The sequence below is a fragment of the Triturus cristatus genome, chromosome 4_2 (genome assembly GCF_964204655.1).
Source record: "Triturus cristatus chromosome 4_2, aTriCri1.1, whole genome shotgun sequence".
Lineage (NCBI taxonomy): Eukaryota > Metazoa > Chordata > Amphibia > Caudata > Salamandridae > Triturus > Triturus cristatus.
The window spans coordinates 386,831,147-386,843,583 of NC_140586.1; the positions used below are offsets into that span (position 1 = coordinate 386,831,147).

Sequence of the window (12,437 nt, forward strand, 5' to 3'; positions counted from 1 at the left end):
TCAGTGTTTCACAAATCTGAGAGTCCTATGTCCAAAAGGTTTCACAGCCTGTTTTCTTCACTTAAAGTCTTTATGATGTATTCTGGTTGAATACAAACAATAATAAGACTGGGACTTTCTTCGGGGCATTTGTATGGCTACACAATTGCTCTACATTCCATAACATTCCAATGGAATGACCTGCCAGCACTTTTGTGATTTTATCATTGCTATTACTACAATTATGCTTTATTATAAATTGTATATGTAAAACCACACACAGTACATAGAAGTCAAAATATTTTTTATATTCAGTAGTTAAAAAAGATTTGTATCATGTGGCATGTTATAAGAAGTGCACAGGATAGAAAGCAAAAACTGTACCTCAAAACCAGTCCTTACTCCACTGCAGATATTGGTTCCTCCATCAGCCACTCTTGGGAGCTGAGCAATTAACTGCTGTCTCGATGCATCATCTTTTATGACAGTAAGCATGGATTTTACTGTCGCACTACTACTGAACACCACTATGCCAACTTGAGAATCTACTTCAATGATCTGCAAGAGAAACAGCTCGGCAGCCTGCCGCATTCGATCGATGCGTTTCTCCTATAAAAAATGAAAGACCAATATTCAAAATGTATCACAACAAGGGTTTTTAACATGAATTGGAGTCACATAGTTCTAAGTGCACCAATGCATTTTCTAAGATTGTGGTGATCATCATCACTTGCCTTCGGTGACGTGAATCCCTTGGAAATGGGACCAGTCCATCCTTCAATATGCTAGTTATTAGAACAAAGCATGCTCAATCTGAAAACAGCAGGAGAGGTTCAAACTTCCAAGCCCACGATCATGAGTACCTGATCGGAGGGTGTAGTTGAAAATCCAATGCTCCGGGCATTGGAATTTATCTGGTGAGATAAACAGCACCTATAATTGATTGTGCCTGGAAATTTGGGCATATCATGCATATTTGATGCTTTCCACACCATAATCAGCATGTTTTGGTATTTAGTGGGCAGGTACAACTGGCCAAAAGTTTCATGTGGAAAACTGCGGCAGTGCTCTGTCTGCCGCAAAATAAAAAATTGTGTTATGTGCGGTAACAGCAGTTACTGCACATATCGGAATTAACCAAGGTATTCATAATCAGGGCCTAAATAGAGATGGTCCTAACATAAAATGCTTTCTTCACCACACAACATCTTGACTGCCACAGGGAAATGTGTCGAAAGCAAGTTGGGAACATATTGGATGAAAGGAAAAACCTGTCAAATATTGCCAGTTCAAAAAATATAGAATTATTTAAGAAAAATGTTGCCCAAGTCGGTTTAAAGAGACAATTGGAGACATATTATCCAAAATCTCCACTAATAACAACAGGCTTTTGTGCCCATTTCTTCCGGTCTGAGGCAATTTGGTATTACACAAGCTGTTACAGATATTTGTGAGGTCCCTTCAGTAAAAAAAAAAAAAAATGTGCACAATGTTAGTGCCTGCACAGCGAGAGGCCGACATTCCCAGATTTTGATGGGGTGTGACTAGTTACTAATGAGAGAACAACTTTGTACAGTCTTTATATTATTGAAGCACTTTTTTGCATTTTTTTAAGTGCCATGTGGCGCCCATACATGCCCTTAGGTCACGTATGTGCGCCACATGTGCACACTTACCTTTTTTGGGGGTGCATCAGGGTGGCCTTTTGGCCCCCCTATCATCCTTGAAATTGCATTCGCAATTTGTGAGTATGTATTTGGTACTCGCAAATTGCAAATGTGTTCCCATTCATTCCTATGTGCCTCTAGGTCAATAGGAGTGAATGGGAAGGTATTCCTTAATAGCGATTAAGGAATATGTAGGAATCGTCAAAATGTTGCCAAAACTTACATACATTGCATTTTGCAATTCTAGCGAATCGGTAAAATTTGCTATTATAGAATCGCAAAATGGAATCTTGATATATCTGGCCCTCAGTGACTCCAAATAAGGTTCATCCAGGTGCAAACTAGAGCTATATTTACCTTAATTTCTTCAGAACCAGGTCCTCCAGTTGGCCAACTTAGTGAAAGTGATTGGAAATGCACTGTTTTGTAGAAATGTTTTAAGAAGATTCTTAGTGGTGAGAAATTAAGCTTAATGCAGAAGCACTTATTCGTCACATAAATCTAGCCTAAAGTCATAATTGCTACAGTGATGAAACCAGTTAATTAGTATCTGCTATGAAGAATGGCCTTTATTACTTTCTAGCTTTATCATGAGTACCCTTAATGCCTTCCAATTTCTGATCTGTTAACACGACCAACAAATAAAGCTGTAGTGAGAAACCAGGTAAGACGCCAGCTTTTCAATGTTTGAACTGTTTTATCAGAAACACAGAGCACACAATGTCTATATTATAACTCACTAAAGGGCTCTGGATAAACTTTTATGTCCTCTTTATTTTTTGGTTGCTGGCAGCAAATGGGAGACATAGATTGGTGAGTACACTAAATCATCCTTAGGCTCGGCTTTCAAGAGAAAACTCTAAAGCAATCATCACAAGCGGTGCTATTTCACCCAGAGAGATAACCCTGGGTGAAATAAAGCAGTTTGGATTTATGGGAGTTTTAGGGCCTGAATTTATTGGGTTTGAAATCTCCGGGTTGGAGAATTCTGGGATCTGAGACAACGGGCCTCTTAGAATGGCTGCATTGGTTACTGCTGAGGCAAGCAGCATTGACAGCACAACCCGACCAGGCATAAGCGAACCCATCGACAACATGAGCAGTTATTCTCCGTTTCGGGGAAAAACTTGTATTGGATTGAGATACGGACCTGTAAACTTAATTCAGGTCCTCCCATATGTCCATAAAAGCTTGGACCAACTCATAATGAGGTCTTAAGTGCAGAGGAGTAAAAATGAGTTTGACGAAATTGAGTCATAGAACAACACAAAACAGTCTCTCTCCACAATCTGAGCAGATTTGCATTATCTATTTCTGCCCTTAAAAGCTAAACTACCCACAAAAATGACTAAGTAGAAAATAAAAGGAGGAAGACAAGAGAATGGACCAGTCATATGTGCCCACTATATCCATACGTGTAGGGGCTTTTTCGAGAGCAGCAAGAGTTGAAGCTTGTATTAAGGAATGTGAGTGGGTGACCCTGGATAGTAAAACCTGTACCATGTCACTCAAGTTAGCAAGACCCTATAGGGTAGGTTCCCAGAGAGCCACAGCTGCAGCATGACACACAGACATGAAGTAGGACCTAATAGGACATTCCCAAGAGACATTTTTCCTTCCAGGAACATTCTGGAAACATGAATAGGATACACCATGAGAGCCCTTGCTCATTTGGCCTTTACCTCTGAAAACACAGCAGCAGAATACAAAGGATAAAAACAACAACTACTTTGTACCCATTGGACAGGGGACAAACATTTCCACCATTAAGGTGCAGTTCCCAAGGGTAGCAGCGAATTGGAGATCATAGGTTTAAAGGCATACATTTAAACACTGAGAGAATGCATTCTCCCATGCCCCATCACACAGTCCCATAACTAGAGCTGTCCTCCTACATCCTACAAAGCACCTTGTGCTTTCAGAGATTCCCTTGAGCAGCAATCCTTCCATCAGTATTAGGCAGGCTTCCTTTATGAACAGGGGGACAACTATAAAGAAGACAAGTGACTGCACTTGCAGTGAATAAACAGATGCTATTCAAGATGGCTATTGTGGGCCACAAAGGTCTCCATGTTCTAGACCCTAGCTACTTCAGCAATCAGCATGAGGACAAGACTGCAGACCAGGCACTCTCTCTAAGTAGTCCCATATAAAAATCTCTTTCTCACACTTTTGGTGCAAACTAATTGAAGTTATCCATTTCAGATTATATTTTAAAAACTACATTTTCCCAATAATGCTAAAATGAAATTAAAACTGTGATTCAACCTGAGGTTTATTCACAAGTAGACCCATGATATGCATTGATGAAATGTTCAGTTAATTGTAGCACGTGATGTATCCTAGGAAAATGCAACATATGACATATATTTATATTTCATATTTTAATTATTTGCTTAAGAAACACATATTTTCGAGAGTGTGATTATGCCCATCTATAATATAAAGAAACCTCCTTTTCATGCTTATATTTGCATTTCTTTACCATAACCATGCTTCCAGAAACATCAAGAACTAGGCAGACCACTCTGTCCTTGATCTGAAGTAGGGAGAATGATGGTGGATCAGGGAGGTTAGTGCCACTTATGGGAGAAGTTGCTTTGAAGTCAGCGGACTGTTTGATGACTTGCCACGTGCTTTGGTAGTTGCACATCTTGTTTTGCAAGTGTGGGACTTCGGTGTTGTGAGTTTTTTCATCGCAGAAATCAACCACCTATAAAAGTAACAGAATACTGCATGTTTATGCTCTTTTAACATCATTACATTCTGTTTTAGAGCAATGTTTAGCATAGTATCACCCTTCAACCAGAAATCTGGCAGCCCAGTGCAAGAGCTACAGTAAATTGCATTGTACAGCTAAGTAGGTTCATTGAAGTACCCAAATACAATAGATTTATGTTAAGAGGGTCAATCCTCAAATTATACAAATTTCACGAACCCCCATTACTTTTTTTAAATGGGAGTAGGTCACAAGGAAATTCAGACACATTTATAGGAGTGCCTTTAACCTTTCACCTGACACATTTATCTGACAGCCTCTGGCCTCGACCCCCTCTATGGAATGGAGGAGGCTCTGCCCCATTAATCTCATATCTATGCAATCCAGAGTTATAAGCTGGCGAGAAAAATTCACACGATATGAATGCTAGCCTGTCTTTACATACCTATTTCATATCCATGAGGTCTTGTCATTCTGCACTGCTGCTTCAATTTAGCATTCATCAAAAACATTATAAATACATATGTATTATTCCCTTTTTGTATTTCATTCATTCCATTCAATAATATTTGCTTCTTAGGTACAATAGCGAAATGCATAATTCCTGAGTATAATTATTCTTCTAATGCCTTTGGTTTGAGGATAGACATTGTCTCTGGGGTGCTAAAAGTGTGGAATTGTTTCAGACATATGGAGGATACAGATGGATCAATAGAGGGTGAGGAAGAACAAGATGCAAAGTATATTTAAGGGACCTTGCTAAAAAAATTCTGATTTTAAAGTTCACCAAACAAGCAGCAAATCCTAAGGAGAAAATATACACACAAATGCAGGGCTAGACAGAGGGCCTGATTTAGATCTTAGCGGACAGGTTACTCTGTCACAACGGTGAGGGACATCCTGTCCACTGAAATATAAATCCCACTATATCCTATGAGAGTTATATTTCAGCAGTCAAGATCTAAATCTGGCCCAAAGACTCCATTGATTTCTTGAAAGCAGTTTGTTCTACTACTGATACCTGAGATTCACAAATCACTGTCTTACAGAAACCATCGTGAAGAAAAGACAAGACCTGAATCGGATCACAAACCAAACGAAGACTATTTATATGAACACAACACTCCAAGAACACCCACAAATTGTTGTTCAATCAGAAAACAATTTATAATCTGAATTTAGTAGACTTGGGTTGATAAAAATTTACTTTCATGCTTGGTTTATCTTTCTTAAGAAAACTCACTATTATTGATTCTTCAAAAGACTTGGGAGAGTTCCTGTGCAAATTCCTTGTATACTTCAGTTGGGATACTATCGTTCCCACAAGCTTTTGTGTTACCAATCTCTTTTAATGACTTCTCTATTTCGGAGAACATTATCTTTGATAAGAGGGTTTCATTTTGCATCTCTGTCAAATTAGGTAATAAATGTGAGCTTCGAAGAAGAAAGCACATGATCTATTTTCTCATATAGGGGCATATGTATCAAGCTAATTTTCACTCGCAAACGCTGCGAATCGCAAAATACAGCGTTTGCGAGTAAAAATTCGCAAAACGGGATGTATTAGGCAAAATCCCATCGCAAAATTAAGGAATTGCTAATTTAGCGATTTCTTAATTTTGCCTAACCATTTAAGAAATCGCACATTGCGATTTCTTAAATGATATGTAAAAAGCACCCAAGTTGTGCGAATTATCCTTAAGAAATCGCAAATTACCACCAACTTCCAGTTGGTGGTAATTTGCGATTTCCTTTCAAAATGCACTATTTTTAATTTTGCAAAGTGCCACGTGACGCTCATACATGCCCTTAGGGCATGTATGTGCGCCATATGCACACACATGCTCATTTCAGGGGTGCATCAGGGTGTCATCATGACACCCTTGCACCTTTGAAATTATTCTCAAATAGCGATTAGCAAATTGCGAATTCGCTATTTGAGAATTACTTCCCATTCATTCCTATGGGTCTCCTGGCCCATAGAAATGAATGGGCAGGTATTCCTTAATTGCGATTTCGCAATTTGCTAATCGCAATTAAGGAATTTTAAGAAATCGCAAAAAGTTTGCGAATTTTTAAATACATCCCGTTTTGCAATTCTCAAATAGCGATTCCTTAACAATCGCTATTTGAGAATCGCAAATGGTGATGTTGATACATATGCCCCATAGATCCTTATAATGTTGCAAAACGTTCTCCGCAATTTTATATTTCTTAGCAGTTCAAACAGTAGTGACTGGATTAAGTATCTCACGAATCACATTATCTTTCCTAGTCGTGATAGGCCAGACAAGAAATTTACCAATCTGCTAGCTTTCCTATTTTCTTTACTTGTTCATTAGAATTCTAATCTGGAGTCTCAATGGCAATTATAGTTACTTCGATAGCTGCCTGTTTTCTCATATTCTCATGAGATGTACCTTACTTAAGTTTGATTTTATAAACCACCACAGGTAGCTTTAAAAGCTTCACAGACAACAAAATCAGGGGTAGAATGCTGGTTACCTTCAGAGAATGCCATAATAGAAATTCTGGTTTCCTCTAACCAGGTCTGATCAGATAATAATGTATCAAATTGCTATCTACCTCTCCCCATCGGCTTTGTATCCAATTGAATTTCTAATGAAAGAAAAAGAATGGTCCGATAAAACATTGGCCCAAATGGTAGTTGTACCTCTACTGATTATTTGCATAATAAATAAATACTCTAATCTTGACGCGGTATTAAATTGCCATGAAAACAAGTAAACTGCAAAAAATGTGGATGATAAAAGCCAAGGGTCAATCAGTCACAAATCCTGCTAGAAACTTGTTAAAATGCCTGCTGTCTTAAGTGTAAACTGCATCTTAGTACTTTTTGAAGTGTCTAGTTTTTAAATCTGTATAAAATTAAGATTGCCCCCAAAAATTAAAGGTCGTACACAGTCCATGGAAAGCTCATACAGCTGCTTGAGAAACTCAATTTTATCTCCAATTGGACCCTAATAATTAATAAGATTAGTTAGAAATCCCTCTAACTTTCCATCTCCTGCAATATCTAGTATATACCAGCTAACAGTAGTCGATAAATAAATTGCCACTCCCTTGACCGCGGCACCTGAGATAAAGAAAAGGCATGGGCGAACCTTCTAGGTCTAGTCATATTTGGGTTGTTAGATTTCAAATATGTTTCCTGAAAGAAAATCACCTCAATAATGTGGACAACCAATTCATTATTGACCCATATTCATGCTTATTCAGTAGATCGTTAGCACTGCATGTGACTACGCTGATCGATTTCACGATTATGCTGAATTAAAAAAAAGAAAAGACAAGAAAATTAAAACTTTTAAACCATTCCCTAAGACTTCTCTGTCTAAAAATGAATACACCACCAAATCAATTCCCTTGCCTTTACTATTATCTAAATCCTGCTGACTCATCATTCTGCTCTTTTTTTTGCTTACCCTCAACCCCAAGTGAGCCCATACCATTGTCGAGGGAAGTACTGCATTACCCCTTGATCCACCACACATTTTACCTGGTACTGTGCTTTTGCACCTGACGTTGCTCTCTCCCTTCCCATTTGGAAATCACCCCTACTTCATCTGCCTATATAGGGTGGACACAAACCATATGGGAACTCACAGATCCTCTGTCAATAGCGGGCTCACCTAATTTTTCACCCTTCAGCTAGCTCTGCATTTTAAATCAGTGGGCATCCAGGCCTCTGTGGTATAACTGTCAAAACTGAAAGTTATTGACAAGGGGCAGTTTCATCTTCATTAAACTGTGGAAGAAGCACAAGATCTATTATCTAAAGAACACTTTATGTATTCTTTTTTTTTCATAAATCTTTTTATTGAACAAAACAGCAGTTCCAGGTAGATACATAGTACAATAGAGTTCGTCATATAATCTACAGACATCATCATAATAGGAGGGTAGGTAGGTCCACACTGTGGGGGGCAGGAATTACAAAAAGTCCCACCTCTCAGCAAAGCAACACCAATCTAAATCTGTTTTCCAATCAGTTACCTTGGGGGGTATTGGGCACCCCATAAATGCGATATGTTACGTTTAGCAATCCCGGCGGCCAGCATTAGCCCTACAGTAGTGTGTGAAGGTCATCTGTTCTCTCTGGTAATGCCTAGTAAAAGCCAGTGTGCCTCCGCTTGGATGTGAGTTCTCACCACTTTCAACATGACCCTGGCTACTTCCGCCAATACCGTTGTATTACTGGGCACTCCCACAGGATGTGAAAAAAGGTACCAGGCAGCCCGCCAAATCCTGTGTTGAAGTGTGCGTGCATAGTAAGCCGTATGCAGGATGCGAAACGGAATTAGTCTAAATCTGGCCCTTATAGCTATCTCTCTAGGGCTCTGATTCGCCTCCTGCCAGTCATCGTCCTCCAGTAGGCCGACGGCCATTTCTCAAGTTGCCCGTAGCGGGCCAAGGGGATCAGGTAGATTATTCATTAACTTTTTATATGTAAGGGAGATTGCTTTATCGGGAATGGGATCGAACAGCAATCGGTCTTCTAATGGGGCGTACTCAGGGACACTATCGGCATCCCTAACATGGCAACGCACTGCGTGTTTCAGTTGACTGTACCTGTACTGCTCTGTATCAGCCAGTTGATACTGGATAATGGAGGTCGCCAAAGGAACTCAGTGGATCCTGTTTCTATATATCCCCAAGATGTTCGATACCAATAAGGCTCCAGCCATGAAAGCCACTCAATCGACCCACCTCTCGTAGGCAATCACTATGCCATAGCGGGGTCCTTTGGGTCAACTTACCCTTCCCATCCTAGTGGCTTAGTGGCATCATCCCAAGCTCTCACCACCATTTGAGTGTGCATCGGGAGCCCTTTTCCTCCCCTTCTTCATGTAGAGCGCTGCCGGGTATCCGATCGTTCCCATGGCTAAACGGTCCACTCTATACGCAGGGTCAGATTGCGGTGCTTAGATCCAACCATTAATGTTTATGAGTTGGAACGCTAAGAAGTAGCACCTCATATCTGGTTCTGCTAGTCCCCTTCACAGACCCCTCTCTGGAGTTTGTGTAGCGCAATCCGCGATGCCCCCCCCCCCAAAGCAGGTTACATTGCTCTCCCTCAATGGTACTAAAGAAGGCATCAGGTAGGTTATATGGCGTGTTCTGAATCACGTAGAGCAGCCCCGGCAGGGCCATCATTTTAAATAGGACTGCCCTATCCATGAGCGAGATGGGGAGCTGAAGTCAGTGGGCAATGTCCTCGCGTAGTCGTACCAGTTGCGCCTGAATATTCATGCTGTGAAATTCCTCAGGGGAATGTGAAATCCACATTCCCAGATATTTGAATGTGTCTCGTAGCATCAAGGACTCGCAATCAGGGGTGAGCGGAGGGAGCACACCAGACAAGTTAAACACGAGAGATTTATCCCAATTTATCTGATAACCCGAATTGATACCGAATAGTTAATTAATGAGTTTGTGGAATGTCTGTCTCGGGTTGCCCACGTAGAGCAGAATGTCATCGGCGAATAAAGAGATGTGCTCCTACCACACCATGCCCATATCAACACCCTTCACTATAGGGTCACCCCTCATCCAGGCCGCTAGTGCTTCAAGCGCCAATGCGAAGAGGATGGGAGACAAGGGACAGCCCTGGCACTTACCCCTATGCAGCAGAAAGGACCGAGGCAGCGCCCCAGTCACCCTAACTCATGGGTCCCGATATAGATGGCGAATCCATGCCATAAACCTGGGGCCTAGGCCAAATCTAGCCAGCACCGCCTGGAGGTAGGGCCATTCGATGCTATCAAACGCCATTCGTGCTTCGAGGAAAAACAGTGCCACCGGTACTGTCGGGTTGGCTGCCGTAGCTTGCATCACCCCATATAGACTGCAAAGGTTCAGTCTAGTGTTATGTTGGGGCATAAATCCTAACTGGTCTGGGTGGACCAGTGAGAAGATCACCGGCACCAGTCGGTTCACTAGCACCTTCGCTAATTCTTTTGTTTTGAAGTCAAGTAAGGAGATGGGTCGATACGATCCGCAATGATGCAACGGCCTGCCCTTCTTAGGAATAACCACCACTGTGGCAGAACGGAGATCCAAGGGCAGACAGCCTTCCCGTTGTGCCGCACCAAATATCTCCAGCATGGGACCTACCATGGCAGAAGCCACACATTTGAAGAGCTCAGCAGGCAGTCCATTTGGGCCAGTCACCTTACCCGACTGGAGGTCTTTAATAGCCCCCTCCACTTCTTCCTTTGGAAGGTCTCGATCTATGTCCTCCCTATCTTCCCGTGTCAGAACGGGTAGGGATAAATCTTATAATAAGTCTACCGATTCGTCTATTGACCTGCTCGTGGCAGAGCTGTACATCTGCTCATAATACACTGCGAATCCCTCTGCAATATCTGTTCTTGATTAAAGGGTCTGCCCTGCCTCTGTTGTGATCCCTGCTACCCAGTTTCTGTCCCTATCCCGTTTCTCCAGCCTTGCGATAAGCTTATTTGCTTTGTCGCCACAATCGTACAGCCGTCACTGCACGGCAGTAGCATGTTGATGAGCTGCATCCTCCCAGAGGTCTCTAAGTTCTCGCTGCATAAGTCAGAGCCTTCGCAATAAATCCGGGGTACCATGCGGAGGCTGCGCCATCTACCCCTCCAAATCGAGGCTTTGTTGTTCCAGATCATCACACCTGGTGCAATCCTGCCTCTTTTTAGCACCCATTTCCACCTGAATATACCCCCTGATCACAGATTTATAAGCCTCGCACAATGTACAGTGCAAGTTCTCGTCGAAGTATTGTTGAATGCGCTCCCGAAGTTTTTACTGGAAGTCCCTATCCTTCAGATGCCAAGGCACGATACGTGGGGGGAGACTAAAATCCCTGACAGGTCATTGAAACACAACCTCAACCGGGGAGTGATCAGATATATCTCGTGCCATGTGATTGGTGGCATGGAAGTGTACCACCTGAGTGCATTGTGTAAGGATATTATCAAGTTAAGACCCACTGCCATCTAAAGCAGAGATAGGAGTATACTGCCTACAGGAGGGATTATACAATCGCCATAAATCCGAGAGCCGCTTTGCCGAACAGAATGTTTGAAGCAGTCCGGTGTCCTCTGGCCTTCTCTGTCGCACAGTCCTGTACCATTCCTGGGTTATCACTTCATTCATGTCCCCACCCAATACTAACACCCCAGCCGGCATGCTCAACAGCATCGTGCTCACTTTATGTATCCTTGTGCAATATTTCTAAAGTGTGAGCACTGCAGTACAAAATAAAATGTGAACGCTGTTATCTAATATCCTAACAAGGGGAGCTTGTTCATATATAGTTGCAAAATACTGACAAAGTCTCAATTGGTTAAAAAAGTGAGAAAAATAAAAAAAATTGTTTAGTACTAAACTCCAGAAAATATGACGTACGATGCAGATTGCCCTCTCAAGCTCACCACAGTTTGGGAGCAGATTTAGAAAGCCCAACTGTCATCAAGTGCATGCGGGGTCTCCAAGTAGATTACATATAAGATCCAAGATGATTAATGACACCATGAGATAGAGCTTTTCTCAAATTGTAAGGTTATGTTTAGGGAGAGTCTCAAACAGAATGTGATACATTTTGAAAGCTTATTGAGCTGGTAAGAAAAACCAGTGACAATACGAATAGAATATTTTTTCTTCTTGTGTTCCAATCTTTTAGTGCTTTCAAGGGGAGAAACGAGTGAGGCAGGCTGTGGGTAGCCTAAACAGAGTGGAGCCATCTATCAATATGGGAGAGCATCAACACTTGGGCCACCATTTAAAGTAATGATCGGCATGCTTGAAATACAGTGAAGCCATCAGTTAAACTGCCACTCAGCCAATCAATGTCCTCCACCAACAACACACTCTGTTACAAGTTGGTGTCATCAGAGTGCAGGTGGGTGAAAGTTCTCTAGTCCAACATAACTCATATTAATATGCTGTTTTAAAAAAAAAGAAAAAGGCAGTCAACTCACGCATTCTACCACCAACTTCCAAGCCAAATGACAACATGGAGGGGAGTTCACTATGATCAAGCATGCCAGTGGACCTGATAGTGCTTAATT

The 12,437-nt window shown here is 41.6% G+C and overlaps 1 protein-coding gene across 1 annotated transcript in view; it reads right to left on the reverse strand.

The window, feature by feature from the left end:
- Positions 1–12,437, reverse strand: part of LOC146833929 (calcium-activated chloride channel regulator 1-like) — a 205,094-nt gene that overhangs the window by 75,496 nt on the left and 117,161 nt on the right. The window contains exons 6-7 of the mRNA XM_085601848.1: positions 4,132–4,359; positions 364–588 (exon numbers count right to left, since the gene is read on the reverse strand). Of these exons, the coding sequence (XP_085457974.1) occupies positions 364–588; positions 4,132–4,359 (453 nt within the window). The remainder of the gene's footprint in view (positions 1–363; positions 589–4,131; positions 4,360–12,437) is intronic.